Source organism: Rosa rugosa, chromosome 6 (genome assembly GCF_958449725.1).
Source record: "Rosa rugosa chromosome 6, drRosRugo1.1, whole genome shotgun sequence".
NCBI classification, from domain to species: Eukaryota; Viridiplantae; Streptophyta; class Magnoliopsida; order Rosales; family Rosaceae; genus Rosa; species Rosa rugosa.
Genome location: NC_084825.1, coordinates 11,628,280 through 11,653,334, shown reverse-complemented (window position 1 = coordinate 11,653,334; position 25,055 = coordinate 11,628,280). Strand labels below are relative to the sequence as shown.

The 25,055-nt window shown below is 36.9% G+C and overlaps 3 protein-coding genes and 1 pseudogene across 5 annotated transcripts; 2 read left to right on the top strand and 2 right to left on the bottom strand.

The window, feature by feature from the left end:
• Window positions 1-1,744: 1,744 nt before the first annotated feature.
• On the top strand, window positions 1,745-5,827 carry LOC133715130 (cytochrome P450 72A397-like). Of its 2 annotated transcripts, XM_062141504.1 has the most exons (5): window positions 1,745-2,171; window positions 3,323-3,540; window positions 3,939-4,183; window positions 4,473-4,863; window positions 5,266-5,827. In XM_062141504.1, exons 1-5 carry the CDS (start codon window positions 1,886-1,888, stop codon window positions 5,689-5,691), a joined length of 1,566 nt encoding a protein of 521 aa, XP_061997488.1. In that variant the 5' UTR covers window positions 1,745-1,885; the 3' UTR covers window positions 5,692-5,827. The 2 variants fall into 2 exon arrangements, with proteins under 2 accessions (XP_061997488.1, XP_061997489.1); XM_062141505.1 differs by lacking the exon at window positions 3,323-3,540 and having other exon boundaries at window positions 2,148-2,171.
• Window positions 5,828-7,243: 1,416 nt separating this feature from the next.
• LOC133714588 (uncharacterized) lies at window positions 7,244-11,703 on the bottom strand (annotated as a pseudogene).
• Window positions 11,704-11,870: 167 nt separating this feature from the next.
• LOC133714587 (probable choline kinase 2) lies at window positions 11,871-16,101 on the top strand. Of its 2 annotated transcripts, none has more exons than XM_062140733.1 (8): window positions 11,871-12,177; window positions 12,423-12,861; window positions 13,402-13,523; window positions 13,669-13,864; window positions 14,759-14,876; window positions 14,964-15,011; window positions 15,351-15,451; window positions 15,807-16,101. In XM_062140733.1, exons 2-8 carry the CDS (start codon window positions 12,511-12,513, stop codon window positions 15,945-15,947), a joined length of 1,077 nt encoding a protein of 358 aa, XP_061996717.1. In that variant the 5' UTR covers window positions 11,871-12,177; window positions 12,423-12,510; the 3' UTR covers window positions 15,948-16,101. The 2 variants fall into 2 exon arrangements, with proteins under 2 accessions (XP_061996717.1, XP_061996718.1); XM_062140734.1 differs by lacking the exon at window positions 11,871-12,177 and adding an exon at window positions 12,184-12,323.
• A 2,006-nt stretch (window positions 16,102-18,107) lies between these two features.
• Window positions 18,108-19,199, bottom strand: LOC133716224 (transcription termination factor MTERF9, chloroplastic-like). The gene has a single exon (XM_062142942.1). It carries the CDS (start codon window positions 19,197-19,199, stop codon window positions 18,108-18,110), a length of 1,092 nt encoding a protein of 363 aa, XP_061998926.1.
• Window positions 19,200-25,055: the final 5,856 nt, after the last annotated feature.

Here is a 25,055-nt window from a genome sequence, read left to right as displayed (position 1 = left end):
ACTTCCAAAATTGGTATTTAGACCTCCTCACTTAATAGACCTCCAACTTACTTTTACAAATAACCAATATGCTATCTACACCTCCTTAATTTTCCCATAATATCCATTATCCAATAATATCAATAAAAACTTTTTTTTTAGAGTGTTCTATTCATATACCTCCAAAATCGGTAGTTAGACGTCCATCAATTTTTGAACGTTTCACAATATATATTATTTTACTCTTGATATAACTACGCTGAAAAAAAAAAAAAAATCTTTCAATTGATAGCTCTGAAGTCAACATAGTTGAAGCAAAAGGATTTTGGAAGCTACGTATGTATAATCGTGGAAACAGCAACGGAATTGCTTCAGTCCATTCCGAAGCAAGTCTCTGGAAATTGGTTGAGTTGATTGGCAAAATATGGAAAATGGTTCTTTCTTCATTGATTACTAGTCTCTGTCTTACATTATGATAGAAGTTGACCCAGCACAACTTATATGACTATTGTTGGGGATGCGTAATTGCGTATATGACTAGTCTCGGTTTTGTACAGTCATTCTTTGTTTCTCTCCGTTTTGAATGAAGGGAGCTTCTATTCATACCTCTAAATTTGGTATTTAGACCTCCAACTTACTTTTACAAATAACCAATATGCTATCTACACCTAATTTTCCCATAATACCCATCATCCAATAATATCAATAAAAACTTTTTTTTAGAGTGTTCTATTCATATACCTCCAAAATCGGTAGTTAGACCTCCATCAATTTTTGAACGTTTCACAATATTATTTTACTCTTGATATAACTAAGCTGAAAAAAAAAAAAAAAAAAAAAAATCTTTCAATTGATAGCTCTCCCCCCCCCTGCTTATTGTTGTATTTTGTAGGCATACACATCTTTAGAGGCTAAGAGCAGTTCATTTTTTCAACTTCCTAAGATTCCCTCGTTTCATATATTAGCTCAAACAGTACGCTCCAATGGATAAGTATGATTTTAAGCGAAAGTGGTATGTTGGTGTTTTGGTTAGAGAATATTGCATATCTGAAATTGACTCGAGGAACTGCAAAGTAAGAAACTGGTCTGTTGATTTCTCCGCTGCTTGGTAAGGATGAAGATCATAACAAAAACAAAAGGGAAAAAATGGCATGAGGATGAATATTTGTTGATTTCATACCTCTAAAAGGGAAAAGACTTTTTTTAATTTTTGTTTTTTCTCTTTTGTGTCTTTATTGGTAATTTGACATGAGTTGACAAAGTCAACTGTCACTTGAAAAAAGAAAGAGGTCTAAATGCCAATTTTGGAGGTATGAATAGAAGCTCCCTAATCGAAAACAACTGAAACAGAGAAAAAAAATCAGCATGTGAATCATTCATAAACCCATACCCTCGCTTGGCTATCAAATTAAGGGTAATTCAGGAATCGATTCTTAATAATAAGGTGATAGCCACATCCATTCCAATACCTATATATATTAGTAAACGCAGGAATCTCATACATTGAAATCATTCTCATACTTTTATATATATATATATATATATATATATATATATATATATATTAATAAACACATGAAATCTCATACACCAAAATTATTTCTTTAATTTCCATTCTCATTTCAAATAAATAAACTTGTTATTAATTTATTAAAAAATAAAACATAAAAAGACATATGGCAAGATATTTCAGATCGAAAGCCCCAAATTATTTTTTGTGGCCAGAAGAAATTACAAGCTGTTATCCCATACGACTCTACTCATTGTTCTCCCATACTTCACGAACAGAGACTCACTGTCGTGGTCAAGCCAAAGCAGAGCAGCTCGCATCTCTCTCTCTCTCTCTCTCTCTCTCTTTCACACACACACACACACACCTCATTCATTCACCCCCCAGAAGCTAGATATGCAAATGGAAGTATCATTAGGCAGCATAGCAGTATCGATTGTTTTGTTGATTATAGCTTCATCATGGGCATGGAGGGTGCTGAATTGGGTGTGGTTGAAGCCAAAGAAGCTAGAAAACTGTCTGAGGCAGCAAGGTCTTGCCGGAAACTCGTACCGCCTTTTGATCGGCGATCTTAAGGAGAACATCAAGGTGACGAAGGAAGCCACTTCAAAACCCATGAACCTCTCCGATGATGTAGCCCCGCGTGTCCTGCCATATCTCCATCAAACCATTAACAAACATGGTACGTGCCATTTCTTCACTTGTTACTTCCTTGCATATACTACAATACTAAGCAATGAAACTGGGTTAGTATCTCACTGTTTGCTAGTCTACTTCTAACTGAGATGCCTTGGTACAATCGCTATGGGTTAATTTTTTTTTTTTTTGGTTACAAGCGGGACCTAAAAGGCCCAAACAAAAACAAAGAAAAGGCTAACAGGAGACAGTTCTCCTAGTTCTAGTTACAATAGCAAGATCATCAAGAAAGGCTTCAGATTGGCCAGTCTTTGACTTTTTTTTTTTTTTATGCCAGTCTTTGACTATGTTTTTTTTCTTCTTTTTATTGATGGCATACTCTCTCTTTTTTTATGTTTTTATTTTTTATTTTTTTATTGCAAGATTGGCCATTGAACCTGCCTGAATAAATTCAGATTAACCACTAATTAGAATTGAAACCTATGAGAGAAAAGAATGGCCGTAAAGAAACAAGAGGTACTTGGCAAAATACTTGCATAAAATGTCTCATAACTGTCGTTTGAGAGGCTGAATGTGAGTGACATTTAACACAACAATTGATTACATGGTTTTTTCTCCCAAGGAGCCACTACAACAGAACTCAATAAGGTTCATCTCTGCTTTCACCTTCTGGTGTTATGTCATGCATTTATTTTTCCCTTTGCTATAGATAGAATGTAGATCATGACATGCAAAGGAATTATCATTACCAGGAAGTTCTGGTGTCATCTTAAAGTTAGAACACTCAACCTAAAAACGGTTGCAATGGGTGGACTGGCCTACAAATTTATACATTGTTATGGTAGGCTTAGGCTTAAATAGCTAGTATCAGATTTTACATGCTTATTGATAGTATGTCTTTACATGCTTGATAGGCTAGATATTCATATTTCCTATGCAGCACAGCATCAAGACCTGACTTAATTGTGTTTGTTTAGTGCCGTTCATTTGATCTTGTTAGGATCATGCCATGCTCATGTTGGCTGGTTTTACACCAATGGAATGGGGAGGAGTGACTGTTGTTTTTCCCTCCTCTCCTTTTCTTTTTTCAAACAAAAAATTTTGGCAAACCCACTACTGTAAGTTTTAATTTGAAAAATGGCACTGGATGCCTTATGTACATCAAATTCTAATAAAGCCAAAAAAAAAAAAATGCAGGTAAGAATTCTTTCATGTGGTTTGGTACTACACCAAGGGTGACCATCATGAATCCAGACTATTTGAAAGATATATTCAACAAATATGATGATTTTGAGAAGCCACATCCTAGTCCTCTTGTCAAGTTGCTATCATATGGTATTGTAAACCTCGAGGGAGAAAAATGGGTTAAACGGAGAAAGCTTATTAACCCAGCATTCCATATCGAGAAGCTAAAGGTATTATCAACTCTTGTCAACTAAAGTTAATATTCAGATTAGTTGTCAGGCTAAAGCAAGAAGATGTCTTATAACTATGAGGTTTAGAATTTAACCATGTATATCAGAGGTTTAGTGTCACTGCAAGTTCAAGATACTTTTATACATATAAATGCGTTTTATTTTTGAAAATAGAGGTTTGGAGCCCAGTTAATGGGTCTCCGTGCCCATGTTATTACTGTTGAAATTAACAAACTTTTTTTTTTTTTTTTTTTGTGGGGGGTGTGAAGGGTTGGGGTTTGACATAATGCCTAATTGTCTATAACCCCGTGGAGAAGTATTACATGTGCTTTACTTTAATGTAAAGAATATGAATTAAGCAGAAGTCATTCTAATGAGCTCATTTTTTTTTGTGTTAGAATATGTTGCCAGCATTTTATCAAAGCTGCACTGATATGATTAGCAATTGGGAGATCATGGTGTCGAAGGAGGGATCATGTGAATTGGATATTTGGCCTTTTCTTCAAAATATGTCAGGAGATGTGATTTCTAGGACAGCATTTGGTAGTAGTTATGAAGAAGGGAGAACAATATTTGAACTCCAGAAAGAACAAGTACAACTCTTAAGTAAAGCCTTACTCATTGTTTTCATTCCAGGATTGAGGTAATCAAAATTATATCAAACTCTTGCTAACTAAATCAGATTCTTTTTTTTTTCCCCCTATAGGCCAACTAGATCCATTTGGCATGTGGAAGATTACATCATTCTTATGAAACAATAATTTGAATTTCTCTAGTCTGATCCAAGTATAAACAAAGTAACAAGTCACTGTGATAGTTTGCTTCCATCAGATTCTTTTGCTTTTGTTTCAGATAGTTTGATCTGTCTCAGCTTTGGGTACCTAAATAGAATATTGAGTCAGCTAATATGATAATGTAATTTTTGTTTGTAGGTTTCTACCAACAGAGTTGAATAGGAGGATGAAGGCAATTAGCAAAGAAATAGAAGCAACATTGAAGCATATTATTAGTAAAAAAGAGGAGGCAATGAAAACTGGTGATGAAGCCTCTAAGAATGACTTATTAGGGATACTTCTGGAATCCAATTGGAAAGAAATTCAACAGTATGGGGGGAACAAGAATGTTGGAATGAGCATTGAAGAGGTGATTGGAGAATGTAAGCTGTTTTACTTTGCCGGGGCAGAGACTACCTCAATCTTGCTTACTTGGACGATGATTCTACTCTGTAGATATCCAAATTGGCAGGCTCGTGCCAGAGAAGAGGTTTTTCAAGTATTTGGCAACAAGAAACCAGATTTTGATGGGCTCGTTCACCTAAAAGTTGTAAGTGTCTTCACAGAATATGCACTCTTAACATTCCAGTATTAAGACTCAAACACCTGTTCCAAGTCCAGACCTATGTAATAAGGCTTTTTGGTGCTAATAATATGTCCAGAACTGCGTCATTTTGTTGTTCTATTTAATCATTTTTATAACATAAAGTCCTAAACCCAAAATGCTTATCTCAATCTCAAAGCGATGTTGTTTTGACCGCAAAGACATTGTCAGCATAGTAAGCATATGTAGAAGATCATGTCTTGATAAGTTGTCACCATATCTTTCACATCTGATGGATAGACATGAATGAAACCATCTACATAAGTCATAAATGAAATGTTAACTCTGTGACATGTAATTTTGGATTTTTATGAGTCTAATGGATGACTGATGATAACCATGACACAGGTCACCATGATTTTATATGAGGTTCTGAGGTTATACCCACCAGTACCTGTGATGACTCGAACTGTTCAGAAGGAAACACAGCTCGGAAATTTGTTACTCCCACCTGGAGTGCAGTTGTCATTACCAATATTCCTGGTTCAGCAAGACCAACAACTGTGGGGTGAGGACGCAAAGGAATTCAACCCAGAGAGATTTTCAGAAGGAATTTCAAAGGCAACAAAGGGTCAGGTTTCATTTATCCCATTCGGATGGGGTCCTCGGATATGCATTGGACAAAACTTTGGTTTGATGGAAGCAAAAATGGCGTTGTCCTTGATATTACGTAGCTTCACATTTGAGCTTTCCCCATCCTATACTCATGGTCCAATCACGGCTATAACGATTCAACCACAATATGGTGCACACATTATCTTGCAAAAACTGTAACTGCGGTGAGGTGTAAAATGAACTTCATTTTGTTGCAACCACTAAGGAAGTTGCATGTATAAACCGCTACATACTGATGGTTTCATATGTCATTAGTGGAATATTAGTAGATATTGTTATATGTTAGTTGTTGCTACCTCGCTTGTTTCTGTTGGGTAATGTTAGCTACTTTGGTCTATGTTTTGCCTTGTGTTTAGGCTTTGCTGGGTTTGCCTCTGCAGATTGCTCTTGTTTGCAGCTTTTCTGTTTGTGTTGTTTTGAGTTTTCCTTTTCTTTTACTGACCTTCTTGCACGCACGTATGGTCGTGTGGAAGGACTGCATTAGCACGTGCGAAATGTATATAGTTTAATATTCAATGACCAAAATATTAACTTGTGTTGTAGCCTCTTGTGCGTATAAGCACGAGCTTTATCGAATTAGATTCCTTGCCGATGTACCAGTGTAGGCATATTTGCTTATTTTGGTGTATGTATTATTCTTCCTTTTATCAACGACCAGATGTAAAGGCCTTTTTGATTATTCTTTCCACTATCCGAATTTGTGTTTAGCTATGCTGAGGAATGGACTAGGGCTACTGCTAAGCCTAACAGAGTATAAAGTTGTTGAAATGCTGTCTTGGACTAAGCCTGCTATTGGTTTTCACAACACTACTAATTTTGTAAATAGACATCAGTCCAAAACTGATGTAAAACTAAATTTTGACCGATGTCTTAGTGGGTGTAGAGAAAGATCAATAAACTCAGACATCGGTCAGAGATCGATGTCCCAAATAAGAACCAACATCGCTTTTGAAACACAAGACGATGTATAATCGTTATAATCATCATAATTTTGTATGTTAACTATATTTAATTCTTTATATTTTGGCATTCTATGCTTAATAAATAAAGTATACGCCGAACAGTATCTATGTGAACATTTACATCGATTGTTATTTTAGAAACGATGTCTGATACTCTTCTACACATCAGTTTCCATAAACTATTGTTTGTTCTTCATCATCTTTATACGTATTTTGCCACCTTATTTTTCTGGGAACGATGTCTAAGTCTTTAGAGTTCATCGGTATTTTTTGTTTAAAATGATGTGTACTTCCTCACAAAACATCGTTTTCATTTATACAAATCGATGTTCACGAGTTTTATGTACATCGGCCCTCTTTATATAAACTGATGTTTTTTATTAGAGTAGACATCGCCCCAGTTTACACAAACCGATGTGCACTTGTTAATGGTAAATCAGTTTACTCTATAGAAAGTGATTTCTACGTTTACAGAAGATAACGTTTTGGTTTTTACAAACCGATGTGCACTGGTTTTGGATACATCGATTCTATATACACATTTCGATGTATTCATAATCAGGGGACATCAATTTTTATTTTGATAATGATTTCTAATATCTCAATTGACATCGATTTGCCTGGCATTACTGTTTTGTGTTACATTTATATACATCACTTCCTTTTGAGGAAGATGATGTGCAAAGCTTAATTGTAGATGCTGCTGACAAAAAAAGTGACATCTCTCCTCATCTTAACTCAACCACATATCATTCAAAAATTGGGGCATTCCATTAATTTTCTTTCCAGATTCATGATCCAACATAATTCACAAAATAAAACCCCAAACCTACAAAAGGCTAGCCTAGAAACGTATGAACAAGCTACAATTAGTTTTATCAACAGACTTTGTCTCAAAACAAAACTAGCCTTACTCAAAATCATCTTGGTAGTCAAAGTTCTACACCAAAGTCTGTATATAATCAGCCACTTCAATGCGCACCTCGTCAATTTCTTGTTGGCTATATGATTTCCGGTTCTTTACCGCCCACTATAAATGTATAAAACAACATATAAGTCATAATCATTTGGTAAACAAGCTATTATTTAATTAAACCAACATTTTCTTTCAACTAGACCGGTATCAAAAACTGAAGGCACCTGCCAAAGACTATAACATTGAACTTGTTTATCTCGCTCAACAAACAAACATCCTCTTTGCTAGTTCCCTGTACAAGTAATCAACAAACATCCTCTTTGCACTGTCTGCATCAGAAGGTGGCGGTCGCCCACTTAAACTCATTTGATCGAGCAACCTTGACAATGATATTCTATTTTATTGCTCATTCAAAATAGAAATAGAGTAGAGTAATGAGCTGATATCAAAACCTTACAACAAGAGTGACGAGAAAGAACCGAACTAGCGTCTTTGGGGTTAGTCCAAGTAATGAGGGACTACGGGAGGGTGGGGGAATATGGCTAGAGAAGGAGGAAAAAACAAACAAACCAGGAATCAAAACACGAGAATCTGACTTTAATATAAAGTGAAAAATGATTGATCTTATCATGCCATAATGATTGAACCTCTTAACATGCTTCTTCAAAGTCATTCAAAGGCAAGTAATTATGTTTTCTATGGACTATCATCACTCTTGATCAGTCAAAAACTTTGGAGGCACCCAACTAGAGCGTTAAGTGCTCTACCCCTAGAATATTGCAGCATAAGTTATAACATTAAACAATACCTGTTGGTTTGAACTGTGAACACTCAAAACCCCTTTGCAGCGATACACATCCATGCCATATTTCTTTTCCCAAAGAATCTCCTCGAGCCATAAGCGGACCTTGAGAAACAAGATCATCAGACATAATAGGCTGACATATATGATTATCAAAAAGCTACAGCAATGAGACATTATAGACAGCTTTTGTAATGTGCATTTGCATCCCGTATGTATAAGGTAAGTGACTCATTTCTTAGATATGCCATCCACTTTCTCTAGGACCACAGTTTTAGCCGCTGAAATCCATATGTGATTCTGTTGGTTCTGTCTGCCTAGTGTAGCCTTACTTTATGCACAACTGATCACAATAACTTATGAAATACACTTTTTCAGGTAAATGCAAATTCAACTGACAATGATGTCTACACTTCTGGATGATGAATGGTAACCTTTCTGAAAAGCTGTTAATACAGCACCAACTAGTAAATAGTAATTTATTTCAAACAATTCATATTATAGCTGTTTACCTTTTCAAGATCAACCTTCTGTTGCTCACAAATGCATAAGGTTCGCACACCACTATCATGGAGATCCGGGGTAGATAAAGTACGACTTTCTTCTAATAATGATTCTAACTGAGCAGCATGCTGAAAAGGAAAAAGTTGACTATTGTTATTAAATTAGATCTCAGCATGAATTAAAACAATTATAAACACAGATAGAGATATGCCTCACTAACCGTAGCATCATAGGCCCGACAGTCCAATATCTTAGACATGTCGACTTGACTACGAACAGAACGGATGATACAAGCAAGCAAATTAATACTATGTATGTATCTCCTTCTCGAGTTCCTCCAGATAATCTTTAGAACCCTCTGGAGAAACCAAATCAACCTTGTTAAGTATTACAACATCCTACAACAAACAGCCAAACTCATAAGATATGAAGTACAAGAGCTCAACAGTATAGCATGGTTAATAAGCAAAATCAAATTTCACAAGCAAAATGGACAGGACATATACACACCAATGCAGATAAAATGATAAAGGTAAAACTACTTTATTTTTTATTATAAGTAAATCATTAGTAAAATAACGTGACAATACTGCAAATGCAATCTGCATATATGCTTCAGGAAATGAGGATGAACTTTTATTCTCGCTCAGCTGAAAACGGAGGTTCTTGGCATCCACAACCTGTAAATACATCGGGGTAACTTAGTAACAAATTAAAGAAAAAAATCGAACTACTCTAAAGAAAAGACAGAAATACTAGCTCAGTTCTTATGAAATAGATGAAACATTAGAAACCAACAGTACATAACTAACGTATCATGGGTACTAACACTTGATGCTGCCAAGTAAGCATTTAGTCTTGTTCTTAAATTCAAATGGTACTCTGAATATATAGCTCCAAACTAATAACCAATTGTTACAACTTCAATTTCATGATGCATCCCAAAATGCCATAACAAACTTGAATAGCAACATACTATCAAACACCAAGCATCAATTAGATAAACAAGTAGCACATCGAATTCCAACATCAATTCAAAATCTCAGTACTCACAGTGATAATTGAATCAAGCTTGACAGTCGATTCCAACTGATCATCCAACTACATAACGGAAGCAAGTGGAGCAGGGTTAGCCAACCCAGTAGTCTCCAACAATATATGATCAAGTCTACAACCAAACAACCCACATATCATCATCATTATTCTAATAAAGACTTTCAAGCAAAATCCCAAAAATCCATTATAAACCTCAAACCTTTCTTTTCTCTGCACAAGTTGCTCTAGCGCTTGCACCAAACTGTGCTTCACAGTTCAACATATACACCCATTTGCCAACTCAACCCACTCTTCCACAAGAGCACCACCATCTCCTTCGTTTATCATTGCCCTCTCAACCCCAATTTCCTCACCAAACTCGTTTAATATCACAGCAATTTTCTTCCCATGTTGAGTATTTAATATATGATTAAGAAGCTAAGTACCAAAACCAATAAAGCAAAGCATAATCAAAGCTCTTATCTCTCTCTAAATCAAAAACCATGCGGTCCTAAATCCACACAGACTCCAAATTTGCAAAACATTCTCAGATTTAAACTTACAGATCGACATCACTAAAAATTGGAAAAGTCCAAAACAAAGCCTCAAACACAAAATCAATGCAAAAAAAAATCCAAGTAAAACTGAAACATACACAGAGATGAATCTTACTTTGTTTACTCTATAACGCAGTGCCAGCATGCAAAACCCATTAAGCCTCTTCATGATTATAAATCTGATATTGGATTGAATGACTTGCCAACGAATAAACCCCAAACCAATAAGCGCCGGTTTGGGTAGTGATTTGCAGACAAGAGAGTGTCAACACCTCCTCAAATTGATTCTTCAATCTAATTGAAAATCAACAGCGAATCAAAAACTGAAAAAAAAAGGCCAAAACAAGTTGAAGGAGTAGGAAGCTCAAAGGAGAAACTACCATTTCTCTGTAAGCTCAAAGCTCCGCTTCTCCAAAACTAAAGAGTCGAAGCTGTACCGAAGGGTTCTGAAGACAAACGAAGCCACATTATTTGGTTATAAACGCAGTAAAGAATTTCAACACTAACCAAGGGTTCTGAAGACAAACCTTTCTTTTCCATGCGATTTGAGAAGATGATGAGTCAGAGATAAAGCTGAGAAGCTGGTTGATCTCAGTCGGGGTCGGAGTTCAGGATTTGGAGCCCTCTTCGATTTCTTCAATTTCAGACCGAGCCAGGGCTCTCGGAGCTTCAGATTCCACCGGATAATGGAGGAGAAAGGTTTGTGATGCTAAAAGGAGCTCGAGTTTGGGTATGGGCCGGGTCACTTCAATTTCAGATCGAGGTCGAGTTTCTGATGCTGGGGTTGAGAATGGATGTTAGGGGAAATTTTAAGAACCGATGTTAATAATATACATTTAAATCGGTAATTTACTAAAACGATGTCAATCTACTTTTTACATCGCGTGCCAGTCTGACCGATTTAAAAAATATGATGTCTATTTACAAAATTCTAGTAGTGCAAACTCAATGTTGATGGTTCAAGAACAAGTAATGGTGCTATTGGAGCTGGGGGCCTTATAAGGGATGATGCTGACTGCTGGTTTCATTATTAGCATTGGTTCTGGTGATGTCCTTCAAGCTAAGGGTTGCGGCCTTTCTCATGGCCTTCAATTGGATTTAAGCCTATGCATTATCTAGTTAGAAGTGGAATCTGACTCTGCTGTGTTGGTGAGTCTCATGAATGGTGACAATATTGAGCTGCATCCTTTTGGAACCTTGTTTATAAATTGCATGAAGATTATGAATGAGTTTGAGTCTGTTCAGCTCAAACACATTCATCGCCAGCGCAATATGGCCAGCTCATCTTTTGGCCAAGAATAGCACTCTTCATACTAAAGGAATATGCATCCTTCATGATCCTCCCACTTCATCTCTGAAGCCCTATCAGATGATATTGTTAGAGCCATAAAGGGAATATATCCAAAATTGGGAATATCCAATTTTTTTTTTCTTTTTGTTATTTTCTGGGAATATCCAAAATTGGGTAGATAGTTTGGGAATATCCAATATTTCAGTGTAAGTGGGTAAACCAAAGCAATAAAGGCGATGATATCCGATAATGATAGTCCCGAGTGCAGAGAGACACGGGTTTGATTCCCGAGGACTGAAATAGACAAATCCATTTTCGTGAGCAACACGTGGGTTCCGCCGCTAAATCCGACCAGACATTTCCATCTCCGTCTGACTTTTTCACTGCCCCTGAATCCGACGGCCCACTTTCCTCTCGTAACAGTAAATTCTATTCGATTCTCAGTTCCCAATAAGCAAAACCACCCTGCCACCCTTCCCCTTTAGCTTCTTCCAATTCTCTCTCTCTCTCTCTCTCTCTCTCATTCAATCCCGGTCGTCTTCGATCCTCCTCATCTCAAACCGCACAAACGATCACGGGTTCGACTTCTTCAGAATCATTTGCATGCAGAAATGAATCTCTGTTTTTCTCCTCTCTGTTTCTCGAAATATTGCTATTCTCTATAGTTGCTTTTTGTTTGGCTACCGTGAATTGGCGGGAAGCAGAATCCGTGTCAATGTTTGCGGTTGATTTTCAATTTCTTGGTTTTACGTCATCATGATTGAACTATAGATTTTTGTTTAATCACTCTAAATGTTTTTTTTTTTTTTTTCCTTTGGATCAGACAACCCTTTCTGCATTAAGATCTTGAGTTGTTGCTTTGCATAGTTCTCATCAAATTTTGGTGTGGAAGATCACGTTGATCATTTGACATGGGTGCCGTGGTGAATTCCATAGATAAAGACGACCGTATTCCAAAAGAAGCCAAGGAGATTCTACAATCACTGGCTACAGAGTGGGAAAATGTAGCTGATTCAACTGCCTTGCAGGTTATCCCTCTCAAGGGTGCAATGACTAACGAGGTGTTCGAAATAAAGTGGCCAACAAGCACCGGGGAGGTCTCACGTAAGGTTCTGGTTAGGATTTACGGTGAGGGTGTTGAGGTGTTCTTTGACAGGGATAATGAGATCCGAACGTTTGAATACATGTCAAAGAACGGTCAGGGACCTCGTCTGCTTGGCCGTTTTCCTAATGGCCGAGTTGAAGAGTTCATCCATGCACGGGTACTTCATTCCAGTGTTTACTTATCTTTCTATCATTCTGAAAATAGTGGCAATGCTTTACAAATTGCAGACAATTAAAGCTTTTAATTTTCCCTAATATTATCTGTATGTATGTGTGTTTGTAAAGCAGTGTTATTGGAATTTGTTTGAAACCTAAGTTGCTTATATATGGACTTCTATTCTACTCTTACAATTTTAAGACCGCCTACAATTTTTCTTCATTCTCGACCTGAGCTTAGGAGTATATAATATGGCCATGTACTCTTTTCCACAAAGCTTAGTATGTTACTGGTCGAGATCAACTTTGTTGTAGATAGTTATTTTCTGCGATTTTTTCAGTACCATTCCTGTGTTACAATTATGTTTAGTGGTAGTTAATGTATGAGAATTGTAACCACAAACTCATTTTAGTTCTAGGTTAAATGGCTAAATTGCATAGAAATTCAAAATTGAAGATTTTATACATCCTTGAATGTGTGAAGTACTTTTATTCCCTTCCAGAAAAATGTATTACATCTTTCTTTTCACTTGGAATTTCAGACACTTTCAGCATCTGATCTACGTGATCCAGATATATCTGCTCTTATAGCTACTAAAATGAAGGAATTCCATGATCTCGAGATGCCCGGTCCAAAGGATGTCGTCCTCTGGGGCAGATTGAGGTACATTTCTTTGTTCTTTCCTACATTCTCTGTAAAATTGTTACTAATATTTGTATCTTATTTTGAACAAGGTTACAAATTGTCACCTACATTAATCTTATATTGATTTACGATATCTGTAACCAACACTTTGTCAATGTTCCAGAAATTGGCTGAGTACAGCCAAGAGATTGTGTAGTCCAGAAGAAGCTAATGAATTTCAGTTAGATTCCATTGAAAAGGAAATCTCTATACTGGAGAAGGAGCTCTCAGTACTAAATCAGCAGTTAGGTTTCTGCCACAATGATTTACAGTATGGAAACATAATGATTGAGGAAGAGAGTAAAACGATAACGATAATTGTAAGTTTCTCTTTTTGCATGTATTTCAATTTTGATGCTCTTACTAAAACTTTGGCTACACAATCTTTATGTTTGTTTGATTTAGATAGTTCAGATTATATTCAGTACGTATATGTAATTGATAAGATAGTATTTTGCTCTGGCAGTCAGGTAATGTAGTATGGTAGAAATTGGTAGAAAGGGTAAAACATTTTTCATACCGCTTGTCCTGACTTTGTCATTTCAATTCCAACTAAGTGCCAGAGATATATAGCCAAAGAAGTTATATATTTACTACAGCTTGCATGGCACAGAGGATGAAAAGATGGACAGTTTACTCTGCCACCTACTCCACCCCTTTGATTACTTTTTGGGAAAAGAAAAAAAAAATCTAGTTGATAGTGAATTTAACATTCTCTAGATCCTCCGTTTGCTTATTCAGATTAGGCTGGCAGATCCTATGGAAATTGCATTCTTCTATTTTCCAGGACTATGAATCTTCATTCTGTAGCAGGCTAGCTACCTATTTGTTCTGACAAGGGGCTGGGAATTTGTTTCTATATTGTTTATTCAATTTATTTATTTATTTTCATTATTAACAGATACTACCCTTTATTGACCATTTTGTCGCACTATGCTACTTAAGTTGATTTGTGATGTTATTTGGTATTCTTCAATGTATCAGACTTCATATCTGTGATGGTCCCTTCTACAAAATTTTGGAATATGCAAAACTAATTATTCCAACTCAATAAAAAATTTGAATCATGTACTTGTCTGCGAAAAACAGTTTGGGTTTTGCTTATTATTAAGGTTTAGGACTCTGTTCTGTTTTCCTTAATATGCAAATGATGAAAGCATGAACCATATAATGTGGTCCAACTTTCTAACAATTATATTTTCACTTCTTACCAGGACTATGAGTATGCAAGTTATAATCCTGTTGCATTTGACATAGCAAACCATTTCTGTGAGATGGCGGCTGACTATCACACAGATACCCCTCATATTTTAGACTACAGTAAATATCCTGGTATGTCATATGCTTTGATACATTCTTCTGTCTTATTTTCTTTTATTTCAATCTGTTGACATAGATATATTGACCTGCCACCAATAGGCTTAGAGGAGCGCAAGAGGTTTGTTCGTATGTATCTGAGTTCTTCAGGTAATGTCTTTTATGAATCATTGTGTATTTATGTTGAAAACATTCTATATATATATATATATATATATATATATATATATATATGATGTCAAATAGCTAAAATTCTAATTAATTGAAACTCCAATTTGTTTGTTCATATACAATTTTCCTTGGGATATGTCTATTTTCAAAATAACATAAAGTTCTTTTGAGTGGTTGTGTTTGGATCATGTCCCATTGCATTTTTGAAAATCAAAACTGTAGTCTTACTGCATGAATTGTGGTAATTTGTAGCAATAGATTCATATGGAAAAGTAGAAGAATTTATTGTTTTTCATCAGTTATGGGATTGTTATGCAGGCAATCAACCTAGTGACAAAGAAGTGGAGCAGCTAGTTGAAGATGTTGAGAAGTATACCCTTGCAGACCATCTGTTCTGGGGCTTATGGGGAATAATATCGGTACTGATCTTTTCAATATAATTTTTTTCTTTTGTTATTAACATTACAAGTAGGAGCTGGGACTGGCTCTCGTTTTTTTGTGGCTTCTGAGTTCATGTGACTTCTGAGTGCTAACTGCTCCTTTCTCTGATTTCAAATTTTATTGGTGTGCTTTCTTTTTCTTTTCTTTTTTTTTTCTTTTTTTTGGGTATTCAAATATGCTGACTTCCATTGGAACATACCAAATTTTATACATTAGTCAAGCTCACTGTTACTAATTGTGGTCAAGTCTTGACTCTTGACCTGCAACCTTTGGTATAGATTTTTCTTGGACTTCACTCATTTTGTCTAAACCATCTTTTTTCCAATCTATCAGGAACATGTGAATGATATTGATTTTGACTACATGCAATATGCAAAGCAGAGGTTTCAACAGTACTGGAGAACGAAGGCTTTGTTATTGGGTTCTGTTGGATCTTCCCCAGACACAGGGACTGATGGTAACCGTACTACTTAGTTCTTCTCGAGTTGTGTTCACTTGTAGTGAGTTATGTATACGGTTGGTTATTTAGAGCACCTTTGGATTTGATTAGATTGAAGACTAGCAGTTATTGTTTGTTGCTATGTGATACTGGTTTTGTAGGAAATATCCCAAGTGTTTTTGTTTCTCATTTCCTTAGTGTCACCATTTGGTTTAATCTCACTGTTTCAAGGATGTGGTGAATGGTGATGTTTATATTTTCTGATACATTATGTGCACAGTTGCAGTAGCTTGACATCATGATCTATACAGGTCAGTAGATTTAGTTGAAGTTAGCAGGTAGAGTGGGTTAGGTTAGGTTGAGATGATCAAGAAAAAGTAATCTGATGTGGATGAAGTTCTATCAAATGCAATGTATTGTCATGACCTAATGTTGAAGCGATCAGGAAAATTGGATATTTTAGTGATCGATATAAAGAGCACTTCATCTTCAGTGTCTTTGTCATACTATTGGCATCTGCCATATTTTCATGCTTTCGTTGTCTCTTAATCAACATCCCATTTTTTTCTGAAAGGCTTAATCAACATCCTTTATTTTGTCACAAGTTTCTCTATATTATCTTAACCTCTTTATGTATGAGATTTTCCACTTTTATATGTATTGCTTATGTACTAGAATAGTTGCAGTTTAATATTAATCAAGCAGCTGCATAACTGTTGCTTATGTGACTGTGGAGGACTGGATAGTTTTTGTTTTTGTAAGTTTGACTATGGGTCGGCACGATCTGGTTTGCCTGGTTGCCCTTTTTCTTTCTTCTTGGTTGCTCATTTCTCCATTATTTGGTATGACCAATCTGGGACCTAACCAGGCCGGTTATTTGCCCACCCTTGGCTATAATAGCAAAGGGGATCTCTACTTTTTCAGACGAAGTAAATCAAAAACTTCTGGATGAATTTACTTTCTTGCATTATTCAAACAAAGTTCATTCTTTTCATGTTTCAACTTTCAACTCCCCCAGAATCTCTCTGGGTTCGCATAACATGGGATAGAATGCTATAAACTAACAGTGGTATGACGATCCTAGAGATGGAGGGTGTATGCTTTAAATACCTCGGTCAACCATTTCCTCATATTATTGTTACTAGCTAATTTCTCCCGCTCGATGTCACGGGTTTGTTTGCTTGCTAAGCTTTATACTGTCATTATAAATTTACATAAATGTACATATTAAAACCCACATATGCAGTGTTAATAGCTATTAGAAAGAGACTCCCTTTCATGCTCATAATACTTTCCAGAAGATGTACACACCCAAATTCAAAAGTAATTGAAAGATTGCTTAGAGTATTACATAAAGCTCACAAAGTGTTATAAATGAATACAAATTATATAAAATATATATTAGAAAAGTTAGGCGAAGGAAAATTGCATCAGCCTATAAAAATCTGGTAGAAATCTTACTTGAACTTAGTTGTCCATCTGCTTGCATTATCAGGGTATATCGTTGATGTGTATTAAGTTCACTTGATATACCAGCTGTGTTGTCAATGGTGCATGAAGAGGTTAGAAAGTAAGATCGATTTAAATTCTGGACAAATCGCTTATGATCAATTTTGGGCGTGGCTAGTAACTATTCACTATCTTCACGTTATCAATCCCAGTGTATTGGATTCGTCGGCAACTCAGCATATAACTTATGATCATTAGCTCTCTAATTGCATATGAATTGCTGCTTTTATCTCTCTAGCTCTGTAATAATTTTGTAGTTCACAACTATGCATTCAATTACCTTTTCACTCATTTTCATAATTTAAACTTATATACATGATCCTTCTCAAAAAAATTTAAAAAAAACTTGTCATACATGATCAAAGACATCAAGTAGCAATGACAGAAAAGAATGTTGCACACAGCCTGCAAACTAATTACTTTCCAATCGAGCTTTTTAGAGACCACTAAACTCAACCAATTACATTTGACTACCAGCAGTATAAAATGGCAATGCTCCTGTCAAATATCTCAATAACCATCCATGAAAACAGTCCATATGGTAGAAGTGATTTTCACGTAACAGGACACATTGAATTTCTTCTCAGAAACACCTTTTGTAACCCACTATTGAAGCTCTGAAGGCTCCTTGGTTTTTTCTTTTCCAATTGTCAGCCTTCAAATTCAGCTATATCACCCATCAAAAATTACAACACATCCTGGATATCCACTTTTCCACGGTACACATCCAACAATTGAGGTACTTGGCTGAGATATCTGTTCACAAACCTATCCAAGAAGGACTCCTCCGACCTCGAAATCACAGTAGCCAAACTCACGTTCTCCTCTTCTATCAATCCTTTCAAAAACAAAACTCGAACAACTGAAAACCTCGGGATGATTCTCTTCTGCAAGCTGTAAGTCAAAACATGGGGATATTTCGCAATTGTTTGCGACTGCCACCCCATCTTGTTCACTAAGAAATCCATTATTCCCATTAGTTTCTTCTCTGACATAACCATACACTGTGGAGACAGCCTGAAAGCAGAACCTATATGATTCTCAGACCAACCCCACCTCTTATAAACCTCTTGACATCGTTTCCATGTCGTCTCTTTCCCAGATAATGCGGGAATGGCCTTCACAAAGCTTACATTTTGAGGGTCAAATCCCATTTCTTTGACCTCACCCACAAGTTGACTGAAGAATTCAGGCTTTCTCATCATAACATCAGCATGAGATGTTAGCAACTGGGCAATACAGGACTGGGGCATGCCCAATTCTCTCAGAAGCCCCATATTGGGTATCACATTCTTGGATAGAATTGCCCCGAAAATCCGTGGGTGGCGCTTCCAAATATTGACGACCTTGAAATCAGAGAGCACCACGCTTTTGAGGAAGGTATAACAGGGTATAATGCAGTTTTTCAAGCTTCGCGTCAAAACCATTGGGTTGTAGGTCAGTGTTTTTGCAAGGTCGAGCCTTGACATTCCTATGGAGCACAAAAACTCGAGCTTTGGCAAAAGGGTTTCCTGGGCATTTGCCACCAGAACATGTGGGTGTATCCGCACAACCTTTGAGATATGGGCATCTGATAATTCATAGTGTTTCAAAAGCGCTAAAACGGAGTCTGATTTCACCAAAGATCGAAGCTTTACCTTGTGGGATGCTACAATGGCGGCTTCTGGGGAAAGCCCACATGAGTTAACCAGGTAGGAGACCGTAGAATCGTCTTGGCCGGCTGGGATTTCGGTGTTGCTGATAAGTCTTCTACCCAAATGTGAAGCAAATCCCTCCATTGGGTGTCGATTTCTACAAAGCAGTAGAGAAAATCTGAGGCTCTTGCTGAAAATGGAGTGGGGTGCCATGCTGATACTCTCTAGCCTCTACTGGTTTCAGAGGAAGGAGATGGCTGATACCCAATTTCCAAAACCTTCTATTTAATTGAAATTTTGGGCCAAAATTTGGGCTTTGCCATCGGAAGTGGCCCATGACAAACTTCTTCCTACACGTTGTCATGTTTCTTTGTATACACTAGCAAATGCGGCCGCGTGATGTTTTTTCTAAATTTTAAACATGATTATCATATATATTAGAACATATTCATGAATTATATCTATATGCATAGAGTCAGACTGAGACCATTGAACAGATAGTTGTTAGAGTAACTATTATACGATCAACAGTTTTTCTTAAAAAGAAAAAGAAAAAACTACAGATCAAGCAAGAGTTTGTTGGCAATCTGAACTTCAACTTTAACAAATCTGCCATCACATTTGATCAAATTGGTCCTTTCACTATTCATTCAACAGTACCACATTTTACTATTCATTCAAGGGTTTAGGGTAAGGAGGTAAAATAGCAGAGAGCATGTCAAGGCAAAATGGTCCAATTACATATTAAATTTTGTAGAATTGTGAAAAAAGCCTTATTCATGATAATTCAAACCATCGTATTTTATTCGTCCATATGCAATCTCCACTTTCATAAGGTAGAAGTTTTGAGCAGGAACGAGTGTTTTGACCAAGTCTGTCTATTTACTTTTTTTACAGTTTTCAAAAAATTGCAATCAGGGACAAAAGCGTCAAAGAGCAAAGAAAATTGGGGGACAAAGTGAGAAACACACTAGTCATTCAATAGTAACATTCCTCATTTTGCTTTAGTATATCTACTATCTAATTTCTCCCGCGTGATACCACAGGTTTGTTTGCTTGCTAAGCTTTATACTGTCATTGTAAATTTACATATTTCATAAGCTGATTTTCCTATAATGATGGTGGTGCTTTCATCAGACTCATCTCCATAACCACGGTTACTCTGAAACTGCATCAATAAGGAGTAGAAGAAGGTGGAAATTAGTGACGGTGAATGGACATAAGATGTTGTCTATATCTTGACTATCTTCACATAATTTTCATAAGTTAGTAACAATAAGGACATATGACATTAGGAGGGCTATATTGTAGTATTCAGTGAAAGATTACAAGTTTCTTTCAAAACAAACATATATAGATTGTCACACATGATTTTTAACTTTCATATTCTAAACCAATTTCAAAGAATTCATTAGGCCTGGGATCGGTTTGGATCTTGTTAAAAAACCAAGGAATTGAGACTGAAAATTTTGCTATGAAATCGGTTTGGATCTGAGGGTAAAATTTCTGGAACCGATGTAGAACCGAACCGAGTCCAATCGATTCGGTGTTTGACATTTTACGGTTCCTACATCCAGTCCCACAGAACATTCTCGAACAAGAATTCTTGGTTGCCTCCTTCACTTCTTTCAACTCGTACACACTGCTGCTACTGTATATATGCTCATCCATTAACAAAGCAAACCCAAAATCCTCAACAAAGCAAACCAATCAATTTACAAACCAAATGAGTACTAGTGATACAAAGAAGAATCAAATCATATAGCCTACATAATTTAGAAGAATTAGAGAGGGATTTCACGTATAGCTTGAATTGAAAGTTTGAAACCAGCAGAAAAAAAAAAAAAAAAAAAAAAGCCGGATTGATTAGGGGTTTTAATTTGGGGTTAAAGAGGGATACATAGAGAGAGAGTTCGAGAATTTGATCAAAGGGATGAATTGGGGATATTTGAATTGATCAATGGATTGAAAAATGAGAGATGAATCTAGATTTGAGTCTTTGACTATTGAAAGATGATTTGAGAGGAGTTTTAGGGTTCTGAACTTTTGATCGAAGGGAAAGGGATGAGAAGCAGAGAAGAACAAATCATGTTCGCATTTTTGTTTATAAACTAGGCTTGGGATCTCCTATAGCCAAGTGTTTTTTTTTTAAGGAAATAAGCTTAGCCAAACCTCCAACCATACAAGGACATATGTTATTCGGTTCCGAGCAAAAAAAAAAAAGTGAACCGCAACTGAACAGGAAAAAACTTAAGCAAATATATTGGAATGCCGAACCAAACAGGGTTTTTGGGTCCAGTTCGGTGCTATTTGGCTGGTTTTACGGTTCTAAGTCCCAGGTAGAATTCATCTTGTTCGTGCTCTTTAGTATGAAAATGTAACAATCAAAACAAAAAATCAATGCATGAGAAACCAGAAGAAACTTATAAAAATAAAAAATAAAAATAAAAGAAAGACAAAAATTAAATACCTAGATTCATGATCTTCTTCCTTAGATGGAAAGCTCTTCAGTTCTCCATCCCTCTCTCTCTGGCCAGGTCGTGCAAAGAAGAAGAACAATCGTCTTTATCTGTGTCTCTCTATCACTCAGCGTAAGTAAAGGAAAAGTGGAAAACAAACAAAGAGTAGCGGAGCAAAACAAGAATAAACAGATGGAATCACTCAGCTCCCTCTGTTGTTCAGTCGAGCAAAGAAGAGAAAACACCCTAAAACAACTTAGTAACATAAAAGACGGACACCTGTTAGGAGTAATTAGGTAAAATTTCAAAGAATGCAGGGGCAAAATGGTCCCGCCACTATTGAATGAATAGTACCAAACACCATTATACTTTAGTAAAATTCCAAAGAATGCAAGGGCAAAATGGTCCCATCACTATTGAATGGATAGTACCAAACCCATTTTACTTTAGTACATAATATAATTAATTAGAGCCTCTATAGAAACTATTGTAAAGGCTTGATGCAATTGAATATGTAATATATGCATAACTGAGTCTATTTCATTTGTTTTCTTTTCTAGTCACTATATACCTCTTCTCCCATAGTTCCGGTTAAATTGCTTTTCCGTGCACCTAATATTCTGAAATCAAATCCTCATCCTTTTATTTTTTGGTCAACAATTGTGTTAGAATATCCAAAAATCAAGCAAAATACAAGAGGTACATAAGACTCCAGCAAATGAGGCCTTTAGAAAACATAAAATAAAGCTTACAATAGGCATAACCCAGATAATAGACAAAAGCCCAAAGAAAACTAGCAAACCCTAGAATCCTATCTAACAGCCACCGCAATTTGTTCCGCTGCCGCCAAGTAGTACCGCTGCCAAATTAATGCCACTTCTTGAATGGAAGCCACCACCATAGAACCATATTGTGTCTCCGCCTATTGGAACACACACAAGGCTTAAGATAACCCTAGAGAAATAGAGTAATCATAGAGGGTGTGATTGTCGAGGCAATATGGACAACCTCTTTAAAGTGGACAAAAATCCGCCATTGGGCGAAAGCTTGTCTAGATGTAGTGGAGAAGTAAGCAGATCTAGTTAAACTCATCTAAACAAATTTGAAGGTACAATTCAGCTAGAGAGAGAAAAATCCTGTGAGTTTTGAAGAAATTTGGTTTGTGGAGAAGGAGGAATTGTGGTATGGAGAGGAGGCGAAAGTGGTGATGAACAGAGATCTTTCTATCACTGAAAATTTCATGAGAGGAAAAAGAGGAGGTGGTAGATGGTGAAGTAGCCAGATCTGGTTGAGAAAAGAAGTTGGGTGAAGGTGGAGATGGAGGTGAAGGTGATGGGTGGAGTTGGAGTGCTGGTGGACTCTCAAATATTGGCAAATCTAAAAAAGATGTCTGGAGAGAAGGAGGACCCTCTCTTTCTCTATAAATTTCACTCACCGGCGTTACTTAAATCCTTGTCTCAATTTGAACAAAAAATAATTGGTGATTATACATAGGGAGTCACTATCAACTAGGGATGACCAAATGAGGCACTGGAATGAGACCCCATGGGGATGCGAGAGAGAGAGAAAATGAGACACGAGAAGTATAGTGGTTCGTCTCCCGCCTTAGCGGGAGACTACGTCCACTTGAAAGCTTAACTATGTGTGTTGGGCCTTGCGGCCCAAGAAAATTACATGAGATGTAATGGGATGGATGTTTAAGTGGAAGGAGGGGTCCCTTTTATAGGTAAGGGAACCCCTCTCATTTACATTTTTCTTCAATGTGGGACAAAGAGTCCCATTTGTAGTCTTCAAAACATGTTGTGGAGGCATGTTGGCAAGGCCGGGAAGGTGGCTTCCGGGCGAGGTATTTGCCGCTTCCGACTACCGTCGCGTAGCTTGGACATCGGACTACAGGATGCATGTCACGGTTGGGTCCACCATGGCTTGTGGGCCCTCCTAAGAGGGTGTTACTTATGCTTGGTGAGATAGCAAACTAGCTTGCTAGTAGAGGTATCTATAGTAACTAATGAAAGAATACTTCCCTTGACCATATCCCAACGTTTCTGATAAAACAGAGCACTTAGACCATCAGGCTCGGGGCCTGTAAACCACCAATGGAGTTAATGGCTTTATCAAGTTCCAGAGAAGATACAGGTTACGTCAACATTTCATTGTCTACAGAAATTATGGGTTCAATGATGTTGATAAAATCCTAATCAACATTAGAAATTTGGTAACCATAAGCATTGTATTTCCTTTTAAAACTCTACACAAAAAACATAACCAATATTAGTTTGGTTAGTCATCCAAATATTATAATCATTTATAATTTTGGAAATTTTGTTTTTTTTGTTTCCTAATTGTAGCTTGAGTAAGGAAAAATTTGGTATTGTTATCACCTAGGCTAAGCTAGTTGGCTTTGGCTCTTTGGGCCCAGTAAAGTTCCTCATTATGTTGAAAATGCATAATCTCTTTAGATACAATCTCAACTTTGTCTTTCAAGAAGTTAGAAAAAGGGAAACTCATGAATTGATTTTGATAAAAGGCAAGATCATTTTGAAGTTTTGAACATTTATTCAAGAAATTCTCAAAAACTTCTCTACCCTAATGAGAAATATGGTGAGAGAAAGCATTCGAAACTGCAACGGAATTCTATAAAGGGTTAGGATCCAGACACTAGTTCCAAAAGTTCTCAACTATTTTAGGGAAGTCAGCATGTGTTAGCCAGGCTGCTTCTAACTTAAAAGTTCTATTTTTGTATTTTTTTTTTTAGTTAAATATAATGGTTTCATTCATAGTAACACAAGCCAGAATGACACAGTACATAGTTCCCACTAGGGAGGATAGGTGTCATTACACTTGAAACAATTCCGCTTCTTTTCAGAAGCCTAGCAGAATAACATAATTCTAAACTAAAAATAATAGTAGACAAAGTTCCCGGTGCCAATGCGCTCAATTGCGGTACACCAAAGAACTTTGCACCAAGATGTGTAGAACCAACGATCATTCTGTAGGGTACCAAAGCTATGGTCCCTAAAAACTTAGGGAATTATTGAAAGTAAACTAAGCTACTAACATAGGATCCCAAAAAAACGAGAAATAATATGGGCCTAGGGCAAAAAACCCCAGCCCCAAACCCTAAGTCTCAGAAGCAACACAAAGAAACAGTGGGCTCAAAACCCAGCAGACTGGCCCAACAGGCCCCGCCCCAATCCTTCATACAGCAGCCACACGTGCACAACCCAGCGCTGCCGTTGAAACTAGCACCGGCAGAACCACGTCGCACCTCCCGAACCAGGTCATTGCCGATCTCGGATGTCGTCAACGGAGCATCTCCGACCATCAAGAGCTCCAAACTGGAAACCAAGCAAAAACTGACAAGGATTCACCCAAAAACCATATCGAAGCCACCAATAAAAGTCGGCAACACCACTTGGAAGGAAAGCAGATTTGGTTCCAATCGCCTCCCATCGAAAATCCATCACCCACATCACCGAAATCGAACACCGGCCACCATGTTGTGATAACTGCTTTAAAGCTAGTACGGTTCAGGTTGGAC

Excerpts from the sequence above, each read along its gene's own strand:
- LOC133716224 (XM_062142942.1), bottom strand. The coding sequence starts at position 19,199 with ATGGAGGGATTTGCTTCACATTTGGGTAGAAGACTTATCAGCAACACC.
- LOC133714587 (XM_062140733.1), top strand. The coding sequence starts at position 12,511 with ATGGGTGCCGTGGTGAATTCCATAGATAAAGACGACCGTATTCCAAAA. Across the intron at positions 12,862-13,401 it reads AAGAGTTCATCCATGCACGG|ACACTTTCAGCATCTGATCT; the intron begins GTACTTCATTCC and ends TTGGAATTTCAG. Across the intron at positions 15,012-15,350 it reads TATGTATCTGAGTTCTTCAG|GCAATCAACCTAGTGACAAA; the intron begins GTAATGTCTTTT and ends ATTGTTATGCAG.
- LOC133715130 (XM_062141504.1), top strand. The coding sequence starts at position 1,886 with ATGCAAATGGAAGTATCATTAGGCAGCATAGCAGTATCGATTGTTTTG. Across the intron at positions 2,172-3,322 it reads TCAAACCATTAACAAACATG|GTAAGAATTCTTTCATGTGG; the intron begins GTACGTGCCATT and ends AAAAAAATGCAG. Across the intron at positions 4,184-4,472 it reads GTTTTCATTCCAGGATTGAG|GTTTCTACCAACAGAGTTGA; the intron begins GTAATCAAAATT and ends TTTTGTTTGTAG.